This window comes from Protobothrops mucrosquamatus, unplaced genomic scaffold (assembly GCF_001527695.2).
Source record: "Protobothrops mucrosquamatus isolate PMUCROS unplaced genomic scaffold, P.Mucros_1.0 scaffold106, whole genome shotgun sequence".
Lineage (NCBI taxonomy): Eukaryota > Metazoa > Chordata > Lepidosauria > Squamata > Viperidae > Protobothrops > Protobothrops mucrosquamatus.
Genome location: NW_015386478.1, coordinates 1,097,834 through 1,123,086, shown reverse-complemented (window position 1 = coordinate 1,123,086; position 25,253 = coordinate 1,097,834). Strand labels below are relative to the sequence as shown.

General features: G+C 32.7%; 1 protein-coding gene across 1 annotated transcript in view; it reads left to right on the top strand.

Moving 5' to 3' along the window:
* FAM172A (family with sequence similarity 172 member A) overlaps positions 1-25,253 on the top strand; it is a 145,755-nt gene that overhangs the window by 118,422 nt on the left and 2,080 nt on the right. The window contains exon 9 of the mRNA XM_015812676.1: positions 23,805-23,921. Coding sequence (XP_015668162.1) covers positions 23,805-23,921 — 117 coding nt within the window. The remainder of the gene's footprint in view (positions 1-23,804; positions 23,922-25,253) is intronic.

Sequence of the window (25,253 nt, the reverse complement as noted above, 5' to 3'; positions counted from 1 at the left end):
GGCACCGGGACATCACTTCCGCGGCATCGTTGGGGTGGTCCGGGGTGGAGATGTACAACTGGGTGTCATCTGCGTACTGATGAAACTCCACCCCGAAACCACGGATGATCTCACCCAGTGGCTTCATATAGATGTTGAACAGGAGAGGCGAGAGGACCGACCCCTGCGGTACCCCACAAGTGAGGCATCTCGAGGTCGATAAATAAATAAATAAAATATAATAAATGAAACATAAATAAAAACAATAAAAATAGCATAAATGCAAATAAAATTAATAAGCACATGTGGAATGTGGAATGCAATATACCACAGACAAAGCTCCTTAAACATAATCCTCAATCAACAGATTTATCATTATCAGGGTCTACTAAGAACCTGGCCATTATGCTTGTGAGAAAAATAAGGTTTTTACAGATTTCTGGAAACCCAACAAAATCAGGGCAACTGAATCTCTAGGGGAGGATGTTTGATAGGCTAGGTGCCACAATAGAAGCAACTTCTCCTGAGTCCCAGAAGATGGAACTGTTTCCCTGAGTAGACCCAGAACATATCCACTCTGCTCAATAGATAAAAACTTATATGTAAAATATATAAATGTCTGTTCTTTTTTCTCTTTCACTTTTGTAATGCTTCATTGATGACATTAACTGTGCAATTTGAATTTTTCTATCCTTCTATGCAAAAAAATGAAATGAATTCTTATACAAGTACACTATTGTTTATATAAAACATAAGAGAAATACAGCATTAGGATAACAAAGCTTTCTAAAATAATCAAGATGTTTAGTGTAAACAGCTTTAATAAGTTTAATAAGTTTAAACATAAGCTCTCTTTTAATATAGAGAAATACTGCCATAGTTACTAATATTGCTATATCACTTATATAGATAGAAATTACAATACAGCTTTAAAACTCATTTCTATTTCGATGTTGATTCAAGATACGGTTGTTTTTTTATATAGAGAGCTAACCCAGTTAAATCATTTACGTTAAAACATTTTTTCAATTATTCTTTGACTACCTAGTAAATGAGATGAGATGAAATGAGAGAACATAAAAGATTTTGCTGTACTTGTTTGCTGGAATTTACTAAACTATATGGCTGGAACTACTAGGCAATACATAGTAAAAGTTTCACTTTGCAATTTTAGTTATCCACTACCTGCATCATCCAATAACTATAGTTTTTTGTGCAATGATCAAATCATTTAATATACTAAAACACATAAAAGTGTATACAAATACTTTGAAAGCCAACAATAAAAACTGAAGGACTAAGTTTGCCTTGGCTTCCAGTGTTTGACAAAATTATCCTTTTCAAAATGTTACATGCTGTTCATATTATGAATTGTGGATAGAAAAATATTAATTATTGGATTAGTGACATAAAGATTTGGCTGACATGACTAGCTGTTTTTATGTTTACATTTCTAATAACAGGAAATGATGTCTAATCAGTAAGCAACTGAAATGCAATCCCTTTTATTTAAATTTTGAACAGCGTTATAGGTGACCCATATGATTTTCAAATTTTTGTTGTAATCTTTAATTTTAGTTTAATCTTTTTAAAGTAATATAAAAAAATCTGTAAGGAAGACATATAAAATACTGGATATGATTATTTATGGATTCAAGTATAAGAAATGTTTTGAATTTGTATTGTTTCTCCCATTACCATCCCTCTATCCATTTGTAGCTCTTGGCTTGAGATGGCATGGCTAACAGATGATCAATGTGTCATTCCCATTTTGCTTGTTTCTCTTGTCATGCTGGTGGATATCTCTTCACTTTTGTTCTTCTTTAATATAACGCTTACAGATGTTTCAGAACACAATTTGACTTCTGACCTTGGGGCTTCTAAGGTCAGGGTACTCAGGGCCTGTGAAATTATCACAAGCAGAGCTAAAAAAAATTTCCCCATTGCAGAAAATAAGCAATAAGTAAGAAGTTAAAAAGGAGCTTTGTCAGATAGACAAGATGGTCTCAGTAAGGGTCAGCTTCTATAGTCTGCTGTCTCTGCAGGAGGCATGTGCATGGGAAGAAGAATTTAATATATAATTCTGGCACATCACGAATCTATCACAATGCAAAACTAGATCTAAAGAATAAATTTGAAAGAAGAGTAGGTTTAAAGTCTAAATATGCTATGAAAGAGAATCAATACACTTAATAGGGATTGACAAACATTAAGCAGCCAGCAATATCTGGGGTTTTTTTCCCTCTTACTTAAAAAAACCTATAGATGCTTACTGAATAAAACATACTTAACAATGTAACTACAGTGACTATTTTTTAAAAACAAAATCAGCTAAAGACAATTAATAGGAAATGAACTTCTTTCTCTAAGTAAAACCCATGTTTTAAAAAAATGTGATTCTTGTATATCACAAATATTCCAGTGCCCCTTACCAAATAATAATACTAAAGAAAAAAACTTTTAAAGAAGGCCTAAGTTTAAAAAAAGCAAGAGTACATAGGAGGAGGAAAGAGAAATCAGGCATTTGTATGGATAGCCTGGAACTTGAGATAGTGTCAGGACAACTGAGGTTCAGCAAGAAGCTTCTTCATATATCTCCCAAGGAAGAGAAAAACAATCTGATTCTTAATATTTACAGGCATCAGAGGAAAAGCAAAGCTACTTGATTTCAATTTTGATATAGTTTTCTACAATAAGAGGGTATGTAGGAAGTAAACCGATGTCTTATGTAGCTGGAAGTGCTGGTAACATAAGGTCTGAATAGAGTCCTTGAGATGTGATATCTAGCTCTGATGATTCTCATCCTTTAAACAATGGGAATGGCCTTGGTTTCCTGTTTTGCATATTTTGGGATGTAGATAGAAGATATCAGATTGTTGCTGTAGAATGTTTCCATTAGATAGTTTTATATGAAGGAAATTCTTAAGAAATTATTTTATCATACTGTGTAGTTTTTTTGTATGTTGTACTGAGATCTGAGGATTAAATTTGATCAAATATGATGTTAGAAAGTGGCCTCTCAGCATAATGTACCTTATTCCTAATGACAGCTTCTTTAATTATAATGTCATAAGCATTCTTGTGTTTCATCTCCTTCTGCCTTGCTGAGATTGTTGCATAAGGGGAGTATTTATTGATGACTGTGGTTTGAATTTAGTGAAAGAATTCAATATAGAAATGCAATTTATTGTTAACATCTGTCTGGAAGTATCCACACAAAATTTAGTTTTTTATGCTTTTGAAATCTATAGTTGTGTGTTATCTCAGGATTGACAATGGCTGTATATCTGCCTTATGTCTTTTCTTGAAAGTATTCCTTAACTCTTAAAGGGTAAAAAGTGTGCTTCAAAATCCTCAGAGTTGTATATTTGGGGGGGGGAGGAGGATTACTGAGGTAAAAGGATAAGCCTCATGCAAGAATTGACTCTTCACAGTGGCTGAATGTGTGGTTGGATAGATTCACAGTATTACGGGTCTGTGGATAGAAACCTTAAGACATCATCTAGGCCAGTGGTGGCAAACCTATGGCACTGGTGCCAGAGGCGGCACTCAGAGCCCTCTCTGTGGGCACTCGTGCCACTGCCCCAGCCTTGCCTCCCCCCACAACTCCCTCACCAGCAGCCCCCCTGGAGGAGAGTCGCCCTAAGCGTGGCCCACGCGGAGCAGCACAGCCAAGGACATGGCAGCCAGGCAGCCTAGACAAGACTCTGCCCTCATGCCCCATCGCGCACAATTGATGCTGCAGGGCGCGGGGAGAGGGCGTGGCCACCATGGCACTGCTGGGCTGCCTGGGCGATCTACGGCGGGCCCTGGAGGCGGGGAGTGGCCCTGCGGGCAGGTGGGGTGGGGGCGGGGCCAATTTTTGGGCACTCGGTCTCTAAAAGGTTCGCCATCACTGATCTAGGCCACCGGTGTCAAACTCACCACGTCACATGATGTATCGCGACTCTTTTTACATTGCCGGCAATGGGATGGGCACGGCTTCGGTATGATGAAACCAGCCTGTGGGCCGGCAGGTTGACACCCCTGATCTAGGCCAACCTCTCCTCACGGCAGGATCCATTAAACATTCAGACTCCAATGAAGGAAAACTTACCATTTTATGTCACAATCTATTTCACTGGCTGACATATCATACAGAAGAAAGAGCCTGTTAATGTGTAGACCAGAGGTCCTCAACCCTAGTCCATGGACCAGCAACTGTTCCGTGAAAACAAGCAAAACCTTACAGTCTGCAGGCAGCACGCAAAACCATGCCCCCTCCAACCCACAGAAAAAAACCTTTCTCCATGGAACCAGTCCCTGGTGCCCAAAAGGTTGGGGGGGGGGTCTGGTATAGACTATATCTACCTCCTTAGTTTTATCCTGTTGGTTCAAGTTCTACCCTGTATGACAACAAAGCATAACAAATATTACTATTACAGGTATTCCTTGCTTACCACTTATTCACTTTTTTTATAATCTGTTCTCCAGTATTGAATGCAGACTAATCTCTAATTCTCATTAGAGAATTTTTACAAATATACTCTGCATTACTCTTGGACTTGAGTTTCAATTTTGTGTGTACTTAAGGTTAATATTATTAATTATAAAAATAATATTATAAGAGATGGTAATACAGAAAAAATCCTGTGCAAATGTGTGTGTGAGAGAGCTTCTTAATTTTGAAATATCACACTTCAGCCCTGACCCAATACAGCTTAGATTATCACCTATACTTGCAAATAAGTAAGCAATGATGGAACTGCCATCCAGAAAGAGGATTGGGCCTGGGTACAGTCTGTTAACTTCTGAACAAGACTAATGATAATCTTCTATATGTCATTGCTAAACCAAAAATCAGCATGCAGAAATAATCATGAATAATATTTAGGCTTTCTCATCTTTTATCCAAAAACATGAGTGAATTACTGTAAACTGTAGTTTTACATTGGCCCATTTGGACAAATCATAATTAAAGTTAATCATAATTTCACCCAGTTTGCATATAAAGACAAGTCAGAGTTAATTCAAAACAGGGAACAAATGCTTCTGATTTCCTTACAACCAGATGGGATCATTCCTGTATTGTAAAACATGACCTAGTACTGTAACCAAATGAGGCCAGGATGCAACAGTTTCATATATTACACATTGTATGTATTGTTCTTTCTTGTTAGATTCCAATGATAAATCCACTTTCACTTCTTTTTTGAGAGGTACAGGAAGTCCATACTTAATTATCACAATTGTGACTAATAGCTCCATTGCTAAGTTGTTAAGTGAAACATCATGATACTGTGCTGGACTTACTGACATCAGTTCCGCTGCAGTAATTAAACACTGACCACAACCTGTGACTTTACCGCTGCCTTCTCTGTTGATTTTGTTTTCTCAGAAGCCAGCTTTGAAGTGTGCAAATGGCAGTTGTGTGTCCATCAGGTGCTACAACTGTCATAAATGCCTGCCAGTTGCAAAGTGCCCAAATTTCAATCACATGATGTGGGAATGCTATGATTGTCATATATGTGAGGACTGGTCATAAAATTACCCTTTTCAGCTTTGTTATAACTTTAAAAGGTTGCTAAAGAGGACAGTTAAGCAAGGACTACCTGCCATTGACAGGATAGCAGATAAACATAATGAAGTGAAGTGTAATTAAGGCTGCAAAGGTAATGAGAATATCAGAGGCAATCTAGAATTGTCACTGATGTACATTATGCATGTACATGTAGTTCTCAACACCAGATACTTATTAGAGAACATGGGTAATTAATTTTTTATGAAAAGGAATATATTATTTTAAGAAATCACTACAATAAGTGTTCCATACTGGCCCAGATATAAAATATGTTACGGTAGGTTTTTTTTATGCCTTCCAGTCATTGTTGATTCCTGGTGACTGTCTAGACAAGTCCCTGAAGTTTTCTTGGCAAGATTTCAGAAGTGGTTTGCCATGGCTGCCTTCCTAAGGTTGAGAGAGAATGACCAGCCGAAGGTCACCCAGCTGGCTTTGTGTCAGTAGGACTAATACTCAAAATCATCCAGCTTCTAATTTGATGCCTTAATCATTACACTAAACTGGCTCATAAAATATATTCAGTTTTCAACTGAAATAATTAAAAAAAGGATGCTAAACTTAGTGCAAAGATCCTAAATGCTGGCTTTGTAAAAATGCTATATAAGCTGCCAGAGAAACATATCAAACAAACAAAAATATTGTTATGATTTGTGCTTCTCTAATTTTCTTCTGAAATGATTTTTATGTCACAGACATGGTAGAAATTAAAATAACTTTGGCAAAAGAAGGTTGCATTTGGTTAAAATTAAACAAAATGGAATGCCAACTGCTTAATATTATACAATAATACATACAAAAAAGAGGAAACAGGGAGCTTATGTGCAGGTTTCACTTCTCTTCAAAAACTGGCGTTCAGTATGGTCATTTGCTTGGATCCTTTTAGCAAAAAGAATATAAAACAAATCACAATAACTAATTCTATGTGTTGCTTATTTAGACTTGCAGAATTTATTTAAAAATAGGTACAAAACAAATCATGATTCTAACTAACCAACAATAGTCTCTGGTTTGTATATTGTTGCAAATATAAACATAACGTAAAAGGACTTTCTACTGTTATTTAGCCATTCTTAACTGGCAGAAGAAATTAGGTGGATGCACTAAAATATTATGCAGATGAGCAAGCATACTAACCATTCATAGTAACTTGTGATGGCATGCATGTGCTACATGTAGGTGCATCAGACATGGCATAGCACAAACCAGGATCACTGATAGAAGTGCTCATTTAGAGTACTTTCAAACATAACCAACCAGGGAGCACCCCATAGTTACAGCTCCTGATAGAACAGTGATTTTCTATGAAGTGAGCAATGATGAAGAGGATGGGATGAGGAGAAACCTGACAGACATTGGACAGACTTCCAATGTTTGAATCCAATGCAGATTTTAAAAATTGGTTTTTCATTATCTCCGCCATTTGGATGATCTTTTGGACCACAATGTTAGGCTAGTTGCTGCCTTCTTTGCTTGAGTATGCTTGTGTTATGATGTTATGTAATGTAACACCATGCCGTATAATAGCAGTTCAATTACTATAATTCAGTATCCATTTGATGAAATTTATAAATGTTGATTCTGTGTTAAAATATTTCTCTTTAGAGTTTTTACCCCAAATTATAATTTGAAAGTCGCTGTTCAGAAGTCTTAAAAAGACTATTTGAAAAGACTAACACTATTCTTCTCAATGAATTCTACATTTGAATTTATATTTCTGCAGAAATGCATATACTTTACAACTGGAAATAGAAACCAATTTACAAACATGTTTAATAAATCATGTTGTATTTAAACATTTAAGAAATAAACAAAGTAATCTCTTGTATGTAAGATCTTAGTGGAAAAAATCCTATATAATTGAGGTTACAGTTACTGTCCAGAGTGTAAGGGATGTACATTTCCAACAACAGAATTAAAGATTTAATTCATTTTAAATGTAGAGAGTATATAAAAAAAACAGACAATTTAAATCCTAATCATTTTTATTTAAAAAATAATCTCAGCCTTGCTGAGGCTAAGAGTAATGAAACTTCATCATTATTTTTTAAAGTTTGAATTGAACTTGCCAGATATAGATCTCTGTACTCATTTTCACCTAGCTGGGGAAAGTAACTAGTTTAAAAGTTCAGCTAAAACGTGAAGGATTCATCATTATATATTTACTGTCTGAGGCTGGTATAGCTGTAAGGTTTTTCAGATTCCATTGATCTAGTGCGCATGTTCCCTCCCTAGGTGTAGGACGTGCTTCTATTTGCATAAGGCCCTGGGCAAGGTTCTTTCTTGCATTGATTGGCCTGTCCAAGAGAGCCTGATGTGTTCTTGCATTGATCACTTTGCCTTTTCTTGGAAGAGAGTGTTAGACTGAGTTCATCTCAAATATTCTAGGGAGAAGGTAAAACTTTACTGCAGATGTCTCAATTTTATTCCAACATTCTTTTAGAGTACAGGTTTTTTTCCCCTGTTTATAGAAGATCTATCTCTCTTCTCCTTTAGATAGCTTTCTTCAGTTTAGTGTACTGTATTCTTATTTAGTTGGAAAAAAAATAGTTCTCAGGACATATACCATTTTCTCATTGCTATTTTATTTTGAAGTAATGTATTTGCCTTCTAGGGGGAAAAAAAGCCTGCATCCTTTTTGAACATTTAGGAACCTATACATACATCTTTTTATGTTGGGGTATGAACCTAAGATTTTAAATCCCTTGGTAACATTATTCTTTAATTTAAAATATTATTACTTTAAATTGGCTTCAGCATATAATGCTGATGTGTAAAATTCTATTGATGTCAGTAATATATGATTATAAAATAAAATCAGAACATTAACTATATACTTGAAAGAATTAGAAAATATTTTAAACGTTATTTTTCTATATTTAAAATTTATACTAAAATCTTATCCCAGAATTAATTGACATAAATTTTCTTGCATTCATATTTAAATATTTACTCCAGAGTAATCCCACTATAGCAGTGAAATATATTAAACTAATTCCATGAATTACTATACTGTGTTTTATATAAGAATATTTAAGCAATGATACATAAAAGTAGTATTTGTTCAAAAGAATCATAAATGGAGTTTTATTCATTTTGGCACAGCAGTTCCTAATATTGAAAAAACAAGAAACTGATGTGTCTTGAAATTTTTATGATATTATAAATTACTACATCAAATATAGCAACCACAACACCATACAGTTCCTTCCTGATTATAAAATTATCTTCACATTTTTTAATCTTATAATAATAATAATGATAAAGTTGGATTCTCTTCCTAAAAAATGTTTTACAGTGTATTTAAATGTTTTAGTATCACTTAAAAGTATTTAAAAACAGAACAAACAATGTAATTAATCACAGTGGCTTTTGTTTTTATTCAGTAGATAATATTTGTACATGACAGAAACTAGAATCCTTTGGAAACCATTGAATTGTAAATGTGAAATAAAACCATGTCTTTTATTTTTTTTTTCTCTGTTTTATGATGCATGATGTTTGAGATTGCTTTGATTTTTTTATACTATGATTAAAAAATATTGTTCATGTTATATCACCTAAAATTCTTCATTCAAACAAAACTGAAGACTTTTGAAATGTATACATTGAAACATGAAGAAATGTATGCATCTCATTCTCAATTTAGAAAATACCTTATGGTTGGCTATTTTATGCTCACAATAGGCATGAAAAGTATGTTATAAATCTACATCAAGGAATTTATATGTCATCCATATTCTAGTTTTGGCTCATCTTTTTGAAACAAGTAATGTATTTTATTTTAGAGGGTGCCCTGTTTCAGGAATAGAAAGAATTCTCGTAATTTGAATAAAAATTTGGGTAAGTGCAGTTCTGGCCTTATATGTACGATACCTTCATTATTATGCAAATACACCATGAGCATAACATTTCCCAAGATGTCATTTGCCTGTTAGGATCTTTAGAAAATGGCCTCTGAAAGTCACAATGCTCATATTCCTCAAGAAAGCAATATAATACCTAAAAAGTGCCTATCCTCTTTTCTATATGAATAATGAATGTAATAGGAAAAGCCATTATTAAAATAGGAGAATACATTGACCTGTGAGTTGTATTTGAAAACTGCATCTGCGTTTCTTATTTGTAGTAACTGCTGACAGTTCTCCTGCACTGGTAAATGAACATGCAAGAATATTTTGCAATAGAAGCTATAAGTAATTTCAGATGCCCATAAAAAGAAAAATAATTGACATATTAGAAGTATTGATCAACTATTTAGTGGTTATTATATGCCAAACATTAATAAGTAATTGACACAATAGATTAATTTTTATTTCTCCTTATCTAATACAGTTATTCAGTATTTAATCAATGTCATGAATTAATTAAATTGAAACATGTTTTTTTTCCGAAGGAAATTTCTATTTGAAAACAATGGTCAAGCCATACTATTATAATACAAAAAATGCAACCATTTAGGTAAGAATACTGCATTCTGTAACAACAATAGGATCTGATAAATATATGGTAGGATATGTAGTCTGCTAAGTCGCCAAGTAAAGAACAAAACCTAAATAAAATACATTAAAATAAATATTTTAAAGTATTCTGCCTTTGATGTCTATTATCTAGACCATGCTTTGAGTCGGAGAAATACTTTTAAAATTATCTATTTGTTAAGAGAAGTTAGTATTAACATATAACTGCAACGTTTCATATGAATATGAACTTAATATTAATCATATGAATTATGTTAATTTTTCCTTCACTGTTTCCTCACAATTTTCAAATTAATAAAATGCAGGTTGTACAGGATACATTCAAAATTATATATATATATATATATATATATATATATATATATATATATATATAATTTTGAATGTATTAAAGTTTGTCACTTACATATGTTATGGTAAAGATATTAATGGTGATGTTTATTACTTAACTGAGGTTAAGAAGCTGGGAAAGAACTCTAGACTTACACTCTGTCCTTTTCCATACAAATTGCTGTAAATCAATAGACAATAAGTAAGTAAGAGGGTAAGAGAGATCCAATAAGTAGGGTCAAGCTTTAGTTATCATAAATATGCTAAATATAGCAGCTGTCATAATCAAGCTTGGCAACTACCTGGACATTTATTTAAGTAAATATATTCATAGTTACCAAGTTGTGGAAAGGAACTTTCAGGGAGAGCCTACAGCTCTCTCATCTGCATAAAAAATAAATGAAATAAGATAAATGAAATAAAATAAACTATCACTAGTATAATGGCTGCAGTGTATGAAGGTCCCGTTAACCTTAGAACTTAAAAGAGTTTCCTCTTGAAGTTTTGTAACATGTAAAACATTGAAAGTTTTCTATAGGGCACATCTTTCTGCACATAGGCATAATGGAAAAAAAGTCTGTTTGAGGTATTATTAACTTAGTAAAAAGGGAGAATATTCTGTGTCTTGCAGTGAGACAGTTGTGGCTGATTGTCTTATGCCATAATTATGATGTTCGGTGTTTTGTATCCACTAGCAGCTGCTTTGTCAATCACATTCAATGTTAAGTCTCTTGATTAATATAAAGAGAAATATAGGGAATAGGATTGCATGCTATCAGTATTTTAATAACATTACAGCTAGAGTTTCATCATGTATTGGATATTTTTTCTTGCTAAAGGGTACATTATACTTAGTGTACTAGCATTTTTATATAAATTTAGCCTAGCTTATACGTCTATATTTAATTCAAGTTGTTTTCATATCATTAATAAAGGCATTTTAACTCTTTGTTGTTGTTAGTTGCGAAGTCGTGTCCGACCCATATTTTAACTCTTAATTTACAGTTAAGCTAAAATTTATATTTTGAGTTTCACTGCTACGTTAAAGTGCTACTTAATACTCTATTATATATTTATTTTAGCTAGCTATGGTTTTCACAGACTATCCAGAATTAGATACTGATACATTATAAATGTTTAAGATGGAAAATGTTACACTAGTATTCCTTTAGTCATTCTAGAAATAAATAACTGGCTTATTCTGTGAGAATTAATTATTTCAAGTATATGTGCATTGTGAAGTAACAGAAACAATAGCAGTAATGCCCAAAATTACATCTAGTAAGTAGCAGTCTCAGTTTTATATTGCTGATATGCTGAGTTACAAGTCAAGCTTGCTTGTTAATTATGACCACAATATTTTGAATAAGGTAGAAAAAGATAATTTTTACTATATGATAGCTTGTATAAAATTAATAAACTGTCATACACCCAATACATTTAAATAGTTAGTGTAAAGAATAATTTTTCTTTATATAATAATTAAAAATTTATGTTATTCTGAATTTTTTACTAAATATATTACTTACAATAACAGTGCTTAGAATTAAAAACTATATAGTGTTCAATTGCTTCAAATATCTGTTTATAATTATTAGTGACAGTATTTCCCATTTGCGTCTATCATTAGTTTCATATCTTTCTGTATAGATTTATTTGTTTTCAACACATTATGGATTATATATCTAAAATTATTTGAATGTTTAACCATAAATCATACTATCATACTATCATAACAGCAAAAAATCATTGTTAACCTTAACACAGTTGTCTTTGCTTTTACACAATGCTATGTTCTAATTTTAATGCATTCCAGCTCATCCCCAATGAAACTTTGTGTTCATAATTCTCAATAGTGCTAACTGTATTTTTACAATATAATATGAGTAAATTTCTCACCTCCTCCAAATCAAAATACAACACTCTTTTATATCAAATAAATAAACTTATTTAGCCCTAAAGGGACAGTTTTCTTTTGGGGTTTAACTAACCGACATGATATATAATTAATAATCTTTGCCTGCTGTTTCATGTGTAATGTTTTATTCTTTATTAATTTCTTCTTATTATAGCTAACAAAAATAATTGCACGTATTTATCAACTTGACAATCAAGCAACTTCTTAAACAAAATTGTATCAACCCCTTATTCCCAGAGTGTCCTTTTCTGTTTGTGGTACTCCCAATACTTTAAGAAATTTAACATATGTAAATTTAGGCTTATTTTGGTTTCTTAGAATTCCTCAATGTAATAGTGGATCACAAAGCAAAAGGATGATTATTATGTGAGACTCCATTCAATTTGATTAAAACTAGCATGCTGAAGAAATTAGCAGGCCATTATTCTTCTGAAGGTAGAAAGAGTGAGCATATATAGTTTATTTTTTTCAGCACATCTAGCTTTCTAATTCTATTAGATACATATCTTTTAGCACTGCTTTTCAGGCTTATTTTAGGATAGTAGCTTCTTTACCTGGCATTTTGTAAATGGGATACAAGCAGATAGTTTGTAAGCATGAGTTAGTAGGTGGAACAGAAGCTGCTTTGTGGACCTCATCTTCACTTCATACACATATGCAACATTCAGTTAGTTATTCAAGAATTTAAATGAAAGAATGGAATAACAAAGGTGAGTTATTACAATTTATCTTAAAAGATTAACAGAAAATACATTAGCCCCAACTGTGGACTTTATGCAACAGAAAAAGAAACCGTTGAATTAATTCTTCTAAAAATGTAGTGACTTAAAACAGGAATAGCTAAAAATAAAACCTTTTGAAGTTTTTGAACAGCTTCATGAAATATATAGTTGTATGTTTGTACTTGTCATAAAATGTACAGTCATTGTGGAGCTGGGGTCTTTCCAGTTCCCTAAGGACGCTATTTGTACAGCACATGTTTCCAAACACCTGTTTGTTGCATTTTTGAATTTCATTTTGCCTGACTAAAGAACGATATTATGGGAAAATCTTAAAATGTGTAAAGAAATTTTCTGTACAATTATCTATTTGTGTATATATTTTTCATTTAATGGAGATTTACCGAACATCAGCCAAGTGAAATTTCCTCCAGCATTTTATAGTAACTGTAGAGTCTTAATACATAAGTATTGTCACTCTGATCCCTCATATCTGCCCTTTTAATTTCTTGCAGTTAAAAATTAAATTAAAATATACATGGAGCTAAAGGTATTTATCAACATTAAAATGCAGGACAATGAATACATTAACTATTTACATGGAAAATAAACTGTAAACCCATTTATAACACCTTTATTGCAGTTTTATTTGCCTTACAAATTAGAGTTGGTCAGACAATAAATTTAAATAAATAAATAATACAACAGCAGATTTTGTATTTATTTGTGGTATACCTAAAACATAATATATGTGACTTTTCATTCAGAATGTGTTTGTATTTAACCTGGTCTTGGAAGAGAAGGAAATTTATTGCCATTAATTGCATTATTCTTTTAATCTTGTCTTCTTAAATTTTCAATACTAATACACCAAGGCTTGTTCCAAATTTACAGTAAAATTTGCTCCTACTATTAGTTGCCTTGAGAAGACACAGAAAAGCAATACGAGTCCTTTTGTGTAGTACTTTTTAAAAGTGAACTTTAAAAGATTACTGATGAACCACAATTATAAGAATGTTGTCATCAGACCCAATAAATTTAAAATACCTTCCATTTAATGAAAGAACAGGGAAGAATCAGACATTCACTATAGGTTTAATTACAATGTATGGACCTGGTTGATTCAAACCTTTCGTACTACCTTCAGGTCACTCCAATTTAGTCATTCAGTCCCTGCTGCCTATATTGTGTATTCAGCAATCCCTATTAGACATCTTCACAGTGAGTGATTCTGCTGGGTTTTCTGACACCCGCTTTCATGCATGGCCTGCTATTCTGTGTGGAAATGTTTTTTTTTCTAAGCTGCCTGCAACATTAAAGACATCTTGGCTATGTCAGACTTTTTGAGAGAAAGTGTGGTTTACAATGTTTACAGGTACTGGGTATACCTACTAGGCAGTGGATATAATATAGTATAATTTGATTATTAATGATTGTGATTAATAATTATTTACAATGCGTCTGTTGGTATATAAACATGCTTGCAATGTATTTCTCATTAAAGAGCCTGAGATGATGCTTACCTTTATTCAGATTTGTATCTGCTGTAAATTACACTAGAGGGCACTGCTTATCCTCTGTTGCGGCTTTCTTCTGGGATTGTGGGGGAAAACTCAGCTGATTCCTGTAATCTTACTTTAATTAACAGTGGTATTCTTATTTTTAAAAATCTAGACAGTTTAATTCATTGCTTTTTTTTGTTTCCAATGTACAGTCTAATCTAGTGAAGTCTAAACGCAGTGCTAATACAAAGGATGGCGCTATTTGCACTTAAAACAAACAGGGAATCAAATGTGCCACACAAGAAACTGGATTTTTTTTACTTGAAATATCATTTCTGCCAAAGGCAGAAGGCTAACTTTTCCTTGCTAGCAAGTGTGATTGAGTAGGTTTAGAAAACAAGTGAAAAAGTATTATAGAAGAGTTACTGTAATTTCATTGAACAAAGGTCAAAGGAATAATATCCACATTATAAGTCTTGCTGGTTTAAAACTATATATTCATCTACATACAAATATATCAGCATGTTTTCTGCACAGTATAGCTAGAATTTAACTGTGAAAATTACTGATTAAACATTTTCAAATTTTATTTGCCAGTAAATATGCAGATTAGAGTTATGAAAATAAGATGAATTAAAATATGTTTCTGTTCCTCAGTATTAATAATATAATAGCATTTCTCCTACTTATAAAGGCCATGGCAGTTCAGTATTGACAAAATGTCAGTAAGTGCCATAATTAATGCTTTAAAGATATTTTAAGATTAAATTTACATATCTCCGCTTACATTATATTTAAACCTTATTTGTTATTAATAATTGATGAGCTGTAGTGCTCATTAACTGCAGTTCAAGATATTTGTGTTTATCTTTCCAAGAAATCATCTATAGAATTCTGAGCCATGTACAGCTAACTTTGGCTGGCATTTCTTTGTTTATTTATTTATTATTTCAACTTATATGACTATTCATTTCTATATGACAGAACTCTACATTGTCCAGTAGAATGTTTAGAAACATAGCAAGCACACAAACCTTTGGCTTGCAAATGCTACTAAGTCAAATATGATAAAACGGGACAGTTTACTCCTTACCTGAAAATGCTAAAACTTATAAGTAATTTTGTTTTGCAATTATACAGTGGCTAATACATTTTGAATATATTAATGCTTTGTTACTACAAAAACTTTCTTGGAGTGGCTATAGAAAATTCAAATGATTCATCAGTCTTCATTCAATAAATTCTGATTTTGACTTTTTATACTTATATTTTTATATTTTCAAAAATTAATGGTAATTATTTCAATTATTCACAATATTTTTATCCACTGTAAGCAAACTGATAATACAGTTTGATCAAATATTTATTTTAAAAAACAATTTTCTGCAGAACATATCTTCAGTCTAAATAATTTATAGAATATTTTGTCTGTAAATTACCTGGTTGCTTTAAAAAAGCTAAACTTCATTTTGATTTTCCTATTAGCGATCTAAAAACTCTACCATATACTTATTTAAGAGTTTATTTAAAACTTCTCATTTTTTTACATATATTGTATAATATAGTATTTAGGGTAGTCATTTATCACTTAATAAAGTACAATATCATCTACTTTATTTTGGGAGTTAATAAGGAATTAATAAGGATTAATCATATTTGATTAATTAACACTATAAAATTACTTAGTTACTTATTTTTAAAATATTGCCCTTGTTGCTATTACTGGACTATAAAACATCAATATATACTCTTTCAAATAAGGCCATACTGTTTTGTCTGATTACAAAATTTAAAATAAGATCTAGAAATAATTAAGTCTGAGTTATTAGCTGCGTGTATGCTTCTGGGAATTCAAGATTTTTCTCTTTTTGCTCTCTTACTATCTTAAGCTAAAGAGAAAACTGTTTTCCTGCAGGCCAAAAAGCAGGGAAAATTTTTCAAGATTACTTCCTGAGACTCTTAAAAGAAATACCATTTCAGAAATGAAAAAAATATAAACATTCTCTTGTCATATAAGATCATTTCAACACTTTTGAAATGCGTGTTGCCACATATGCACATTACAGTGGCATAATAAAAATTTCTACTTTGGAATTAGAAAACTACTCCAATATTACAAATCCTTTTTGTACCTTGGAAAACTTTTATTGAGTTATCTGTTCATTGTCAGTAAGTTTGTAGTTCAATTGTAATATGATTGTGCTGTCTGGAAATGCAGACAATTCAGTATTTGCTAATTTAGGTCTACATTTTCTTTTGGTTTGACAGTAAGTGCTCTGTTAATTCTACTTCTTTATAACAGCTCTCTAATAATCAGCAAGAGCATCATCAAAAATCATTATAAAAACATTTCTGTATAATTTTATATCAATGCATTCTTTTTAAATTAATAGAAAAAAGTATTACTGAGACAAAACTTGAAACAAGCTAATAAGTGTGCCATTAGTGTCCTTTTAGTGCACTAAATGAAAGCTTTTGCATTGATAAATGACTACAAAAGTTGCTTAGGTAATAAGATTCTCTCTTATCAGTAAAAATGAAAGGGGGATGGACTGCATAGCTCAAAAGATGGGTAATCAGATTACAAAGTCTTTCATTTCTAGGTCACTGGTTCAGCTCTGCCCCCTCTTTAATACTGATGAAGAACTGTTCCCAGCTGATGGTTTTTCAGTAGTCTTTGTTAACTACATCAGTGCCTCCTGAAGTTAGAATTAGCACACATGTTGGCATGCTCAGTTGAGTATTTTTCTGTAAATGAGATGAAATGACCTCTTTCTGTCTAGAAAGAATTCTTTCAGAAAATGATACAAAACATTGATAAGACAGTGTGAATGAAACCTGCTTTGTCATGATTAATTCTATATCGGGTTTTCAAGACTAGAAAGAATTTTTTTTTCTGATATTTTTTCTTAGAAACAGCTTTATAATTCATTTCTATTTATATAAATATATACTCCAATAAAATAATTCCTAAATTGGCATACTAAGTATATGATGATTATCTGAAATCAGAAGAGAGCACTATTAAGTGGTGTTTATTCCAATTCTTATTAGAATGACTTGGTTTTCTATTTTATTTTGTGTTAAAAGTTAAACACGTGAGTGTTTAAACTTAAAGATTTTTATATGTATCCAATATTGCATTCAATGTACTGATATTGCCTGCTTCTTTCACGACAACAGATGTACCTTGAGTTTCTAATTCATCTCCCCCAAACTTGCAAACAACTTTTTCATCCCTCTAATTCCAACATTTCTAGTATCATTCAAAATTTGTGTCAAAAATTAGATGAGAGAAGAGTTTTAGGTAAAGGAAATAGCCAGAAGACAGGCTGCAAAACTAATAGATTACCAGTACAGAAAATGAAAACCTTCATTTAGAATGGGACAGAAGCATGTTGCTTTATATGGGTGAGAAATGAAAGCAAGTATTCAGAGATAGAGAATGAGTTAGACAGTGCAGAAGAATGTAATATTTGAATAACAGGTTGGTATCTTGGCCAAAGAAGACTGAAGGCAAAAGGTGAACAGGTATCCTCTTAACAGCTATCATACTTTCTATAATTTTTGACAATGAATTCAGAAAAAGTAACAGTCTAGAGAAATCTCTTATTGCATTTATTAAGTCTGAAGTGTATTACTTGCAAGCATTTGTATATATAGAGTAGATTTTATTGATCTTAAAGAAAGATGTTTCTAATTTAGATAAAGTAAATAATACCAACTTCTTATTTGTACAAAATTGCTATTAAGTATTTTCTGTGACAATGTGAGTGAGTGATATAGAAAAGTATATCTGAGAGAACATCAGTGTAATAAAATGTATTTCGTATGTTAAAACTTACTTATATAATTTTATAATAAGTGCTTAAGCACAAAAAACCAGGTAGCATGGATTGAACGACTAAATTGGAATAACCAAAACATAGTGATAATCCCAGCATTTCCTATTGCCTTCATTAACCAAATCCGACTGGTCATTAGATGAGGACCCTCCCCAATCCAAGCCATTCCTGACTAGGTCCTCAGTAAGTTAAGAGGCTGGCTCCTCTTCACTCCCCTCTTCCTATCTCACACCCCATCCCTGCCCATTTGTTTGTTTGCTTGTTTATTTATCACACTTCTTAACCTCCCATCTCTCTCAGAGAGGAGCTCTTTTGGCTTCCCAGTACTCTATGACTTCTGCCAGCCTTGCCACCATGTGTTCCACTGACTTTGCTGCCCCCAGCTGACCTTCACCATCTTTCTTCGCCCACTGCTGATGAGGTGTGCCTGATACTATCTGTGCCAGGCCTTCTTCCTGAGGTTGCTTATGGCCTTATACAAATCACATTTGGCCTTGCAAGGCTTTGAATCCTTCCAAATCCTTGCGAAAAGGCTGCATGCAATTTGGATAAGATGGCAGGACCAGCAGAGTAATAGAGGCAGTGAAGTACAGGGCAGCCAAAATGGCAGAGATGGGGGAGATGGCTGAGTGGAAGGTCTTGAAGTGCCCCTATAGTTATTGGTGCTGGTGGGCTAGCACCCAAATTTTGATCACATGACCTTAGGGGTGCTGCAACCACCATAACTTCAGGTACCGGGCATAACTACCATTTGTTCAGCTCTGCTATAACTTCAAATGGTTGCTGAACAAATGTTGGTTAAGTGAGAATAACAGAGTTGGAAGGGACCTTGGAAATCTTCTAGTCTTCTAATCCAACCCCCTGCTCAAGCAGGAGACCCTATACCATTTCAGACAAATGGCTGTCCAGTCTCTTTTTCAAAGCCTCCAGTGATAAAGCAGCCACAACTTCTGAAGTTCCACTAGTTTATTGTTCTCACTGTCAGGAAATTTCTCCTTAGATTGGTTATTTCCTTGATTAGTTTCCATCCATTGTTCCATCCATTCCATCCATTGAGGATTACCCATGCATTAAAATTAAGGTCCAATAAGGTATATCTTTCTTCTACTTTAGATTTAATCATATTGTGTTCCTGAACTGAATCTGTTTTACACTAACTCCACCTAATGAAAAAGACTAATCCTTTTTGTCTCAAACTTATTTTATAATCTCAAGGCAAAACTATTGTAATACATTCTATATGAAGCAGTTATTTTAACCACTTTATGATACCCTTACCAATTCTTTATTATCTTCCAAGCACAAGGCAGGGATTATGTATCCCCTTTGCTTTCGGCCATACCGGAACAATTGTTTGCATAGTTGGCTGCGCCACAACGCTTTATTCATCCTTGGATGAAGCTACTGCTATTGGCTTCATTGCTAGAATTGGAGCAGGTCTACAATATCAGGAAATTTTTGGATTCAACTGGCTAAGTTTTACCTTTGGTCCTTAAAAGTTTTTCTGCTTCCTTCCTTTGCTATTCTTACCGCAACAAATTTGTTATTCTTCTTCTTCTTTTACCTAACTTACTTTCTTTGCCTGTTTATATGTTCTTGTTTCCATTATTGCCTTGTTTCCATTATTGATCTTGTCAATATTAAAGACACCAGCAACTTTAAGCCTTCCTACAGATACTTTACCTGCAATATTTCTTCCATTTAAAAGCAATGCCTTTCTTTTTCATCTGTGATTTCAAGATTTTATTAGGATTCTGCTATATGCTGCAAGTACCATTTAGAGCCCTTCATATGCTCATTACTTAATCCTGTCAGGCTTTGTATTAGCGTGTTTAACCCAACTCAGGAAGATCAGTGATGAGTTCTACTTCTAGTGATGTTGGTGATGTTCGTGATTTGATATTCTAGGGATGAGTAAGCTTCTTGCAACAAGGTTCCTAATAGTTATATGATCATTTCATTCTATCAACCTTACAACTGCTCCCTGTGTCTTCACCAAATGTATAGTAATCATCTTCATCTTTATGGAATACATATTTTATTATTGCCTTCTATAAATCCATCTCAGTCTCTATAGAATTATAAGAAATTTATACTCCATTTTTTTAATACTTTTGTTTTTTGTATTAATCACAGAAGTCCTGTTTTTGACTATCTTTTAAGCATTGCCACTTTGCTTCATTTTGCCTATTTCTGAAACCTTGTTCAGTTCAAATAGGTATAAGAGACTTCTCTCTCTCTCTCTCTCTCTCTCTCTCTCTCTCTCTCTCTCTCTCTCTCTCTCTCTCTCTCTCTCTCTCTCTCTCCTTCTCTCTCTGTGTGTGTGTGTGTGTGTGTGTGTGTACTTTGAGCCAGATGCAAATCACAATGACATTACATATCCCTATTGTGTTTTTGTAGTACTGCTGTTGTATAACGTATTAGTGCATAAACATTTCTCAACACAAATTTTGAGCATAGCTCTGCCATGTACTGTGTTGACCTCTGAAATAGGGACGCAACAAGAGTTCTGGACAAGATTACTTCCAATTTTTTTCCTACTTTGAAATTCTCCCAATGGAGAAAAAGGATGAATGTGACTAAACACAGTGACATACCCACATACAGGAGTATGCCAGGATAATAAAAAAATTAAGAGTGATCACTTCTCGATTTTTATTGCACCTGCATATTTGCATCCAACAGCTCATCTTAGAATTACTTGTTCCTTCCTAGAAAGAGAATGTGACTATTCTCCTGTAGGACACTCTGACAGGTTTACAAAGTTCTTTGCCTATAAAATTGATCGTGCATCCCCATTTTCAAAAAACATCTGTAAGAATTTGAGAAGAGTTTTGCTGGATCAGGTCAAGAGTTAGCTACTCCATCATTCTATTCCAAATAGTAACCAACCAGATGCATTTGGGAACTTCAGAAAGATGCTTAGCAGGTCTTCTGATGCTTAAGATATGCTGCCTGTGATTTAGGAGATAGTATAAGAGTAGCCCCTGTTTGTGTGTGGAGCTACCATTCAGTATTGCCTTCTGACAACTGTCTGGACATGTCCCTACAGTTTTCTTGACATTTTGGAAGTGGTTTGGAAGTGGTTTGCCAGGGCCTGCTTCCCAGGGCTTAGAGTGACTGGTCAAGGGTCACCCAGCTGGCTTCATGCTTTCAACAGGAATTAGATTCACAATCTCCCAATTTCTAGCTGACATCTTAACCACTACACCAAAGTGGCACAGCGTCACTAAATCCTCATAAAACTTTGTAAATTTCTATATCTTCTATTTGCCCAGCCTCCTATGTTCATTGTCAAACTTGTCTGTTTTCAAAGTCCATTGACTATTCTCCAGTTATATGTTTGAAAGTGTATCATCTTCAAATTACATATCTATAACATACTTTCAATTTTTCAGTTATGCCCAACAGCTCAAAAATATTACCTACTTTTAATTCCACTGGTATATGATTTCATTTCCTCTGGTCATGAGAGTTAGAATGATACTTAAAAATTAAGTAGAGCTGAATTAATAAGCTTCAGGTTATAAAATAACATATACAACTTTATTTAATAGCTGTATTTCCCTTTTTTTATCTTCAGAAATGTACCAAATGTTCATTACCACAAAGAAAAGGAATAAGAAAATTTGGCTGTCAAATTAAGTCTTAAAAGCACTGGACTGGATTTTTAAATTATAGTGCATGTATGATTTGTCTGCACCAAAACTAGATTTAAAACCATTACTGTTTAAGTAATAAAAGTTTTGCCTTCCATCCTGCATAATTTGTGTGCAACATAATCTGCAACATAATCTCCAGTTTTCCAAGGTTACTAGGCTGATAAATATTTAAAACAGAGTGCTGGGTTATAAAGACATTTTATCTAGTCTAGTTCTTAAACCATTGGTTTAAAATGTGGTTATATTCTGAATTGTGATGCTTGTGTGTTCTGTCTTTTACTTTGACTGGATCAACAGCAAGTAATCCTGTACAATTATTGCACAAAATTATTACATGACTCATGTGCTACTATATAGTGAAGAAGCCCAGTTAAAATAAAAACCACAGACGTCTGCTCTTAAATTAGGCAGTTACCACAAATATATCAACTACATAAACTGATTGTATAAAATTAGGTTTTTTATAAGTACAGGGATTATTGTCCAGGTGAATAGATACTTTAATGTCATGTCTTAAAAGTAGTAGTTTAAAATGATATTTAAAATGTAGATATAGTCAGTAAAGTTATTAAAGTGCTAAGTTAGCTGAAATGAAAAATTTAGTGATTTCTAGTGGAAAAAAATTGCAAACTAAATATTTTTAGTGTCATACCATCCACAATACCAGTTGTAATGCTTTGGGTTTTAATGTTACTTATGTTAACAGTCCTTCGTTCTCTTATTCTTTATTTTGCTTTCTAATCTTGCATTCTGTACTGCACTATTTGGGGGGGGAATGATACATAAGTCACAGTTGAAAAGATATATTGAGTTGATGTGTTGTAACCAAGCTGGTCATACTTCCTGTAGTTTACTTATTCTTTTATCAATCTCATCATGAGAAAGTTCATTAGCCATAATTTAAGGATAGCACGCCATAATGATAACCATGATTTGAGATTGACATGTCACTCTTGGGAAGCACTAACTCTTTTTGTTCTTTTTGTCTGTTTAAAAGATCTATTAAAATATACATTTTTGTTATTGGCAAGATAAATACAGGTTCAAGAAGTTCAATTGCACTTTTTTAAAAAAAAAAATTCTGCAACTGCTGCTACTGTATTCAATTACATTACGCAATAGTCTACTCACTCTTTTATTACCGTACTTATAGAGTGAATTTATTATTACAAACATCTATATTTGCATTTAAATTCCCTATTCAACTTTTGTAATCAATGCATAGGAAAAGACCCAATTATACAGTGATTGAAAAACAAAACACTTGTATATATCTCCAGGAGTGAAATGAAGCAGGGGTGATATGGAAAGAAAAAAAAATAAAGTTAACTGCATTTGTTAGGAATATCTCTGACCTGCATACTCAAAAGGCTGTATCTAAAATAAACTGTGGTTTAGTGCTATACACAAGCCAAGTTACAATATTTTATAAACAAAACTAATAGTAGTATATTGTTTTCATCTTGTACACAACTATGTGTTTTCTAACATGAGAAGCAGTGAACATATATTTTAATTAAGGTTTGGGCAGTAAATAGTTCCAGAAAGATTCTGAGAATAAGATAGTCATGTTGACCAGAAAGTGATGTGAATAAATTCAAATGAAAGCTCAGTAAGATTGTAGTAGGTAGGATATAAATAGTGTTTTCTGCAACCCAGAAATGAAAGTTGTTATTGAATAATTTCCACTTTTACTGAATAATATTTTGGGTTTTTAGTGAATCTGTAGATCAATAAAAGCAGTTCACTGACTATTTACATTGGATGTTTGATCACATTTTAATAAATTTTTGGACTTATATTTTCCACAGATGATTCAGCGAGAAATAGAAGTAAAAAATAAAGTTACTGCAGTGGCATTGACAGATTCAGTTCATAACGTGTGGCATCAAGAAGCTGATAAAATTGTTCGAGAGTGGATGCGAGAGGTGAGACTGTATTCTGATAACCAAGTGCATAAACTGACCAACTAGCATTCTTATTATTAGGAGCAGCACCTCCTTCTTCCTGCTTTTACAATTTTCCCTTATGGGGACATGAATGCCTTTGTATATAAAGACTGTTATAAAAAGACTATGAACTTTATTCAATTCATCCAGCAGGACTTAAATTTTTTATACAAATTACAGATCATTGTTAAAATCCAATTTTGATCATCAAAGAGTTTCACTAAACATTGTATCTAAGTTATATATTCATACATACTTACCATAATGCTGTTTTGTTTTGGGTCAGTTGTATTTGGAGTGCAGAAAAAAATGACATAATTAAGAAAAGAAATGCAGATGAGAAGAGGAAATCTAATTTAAATCTCGTTTATATTATCTTTTCATTTCTTTCTAACATTGCAAACCATCCTTCTTTAAATTTCTCACTTTATTTGAGGGTGCCAATTCCATCCAACTGTAACTTTCATAGTCTTCACCTTCTTCTTAACCTACTATTCCATCATGTGCATGTTTTGTGGGTTAATTCTCATTCATTCTCCTTATACAACCAAACCACTTCAACATACTTCTTTCATATAGATCACTAACTTTATAGTTCAGTACTGTTAGTTCACTTCTTTGGTATATTGTTTAGTTTTAATATTACTGGATAAAAAGAAATATAAGCACTAAGAGTCTTTTGTGATTGGAATGGCACATTCTAGTAAATAACAAAAATAAATTCATTTGAGAATTGATATAAATATTTCTTTAAAAATGTTTTTCTAACTCTTAAATGCTACTCTGAAAATGCAACTTAGAAATCTTACATTTATTTTGTTTTACAAGTTTTCTTTCTTTATATTTCAAGTAAATACCAATAATAAAATATTCAAGTTGAAAAGCTTACTGAGAAAAAGAAATATTATATTATGAAAATTCAGAACATTGAATATATATCATGAGGAGCAAAGCATTAAAATGTACATCTCCCATTTTAAACCTAATAACTAATTGTTATTGAGATATATTTAAATAAGACAATCCATTACCCATGATTTTATTTTCAGAAAATAGTGAATTAAAATATGGATGGGATACTCAAAGAATCTCATCTAAACAGTGTTATATTACATGAATTTTAGATGTGTTTCTAAACTACATCATGCCACCAGGGTATATTTTTACCATATCAGGTTTAGATTGAGAGATTGAATAATAATTCATTTTTTTCTCAGTTGCTTTGTACATGCAGTGGTAATTGCTGTTACCGAAAGAATGAATAGTTAACAATAGCAATTTTTCATTGCATCTATCTACCTTTATCATAGC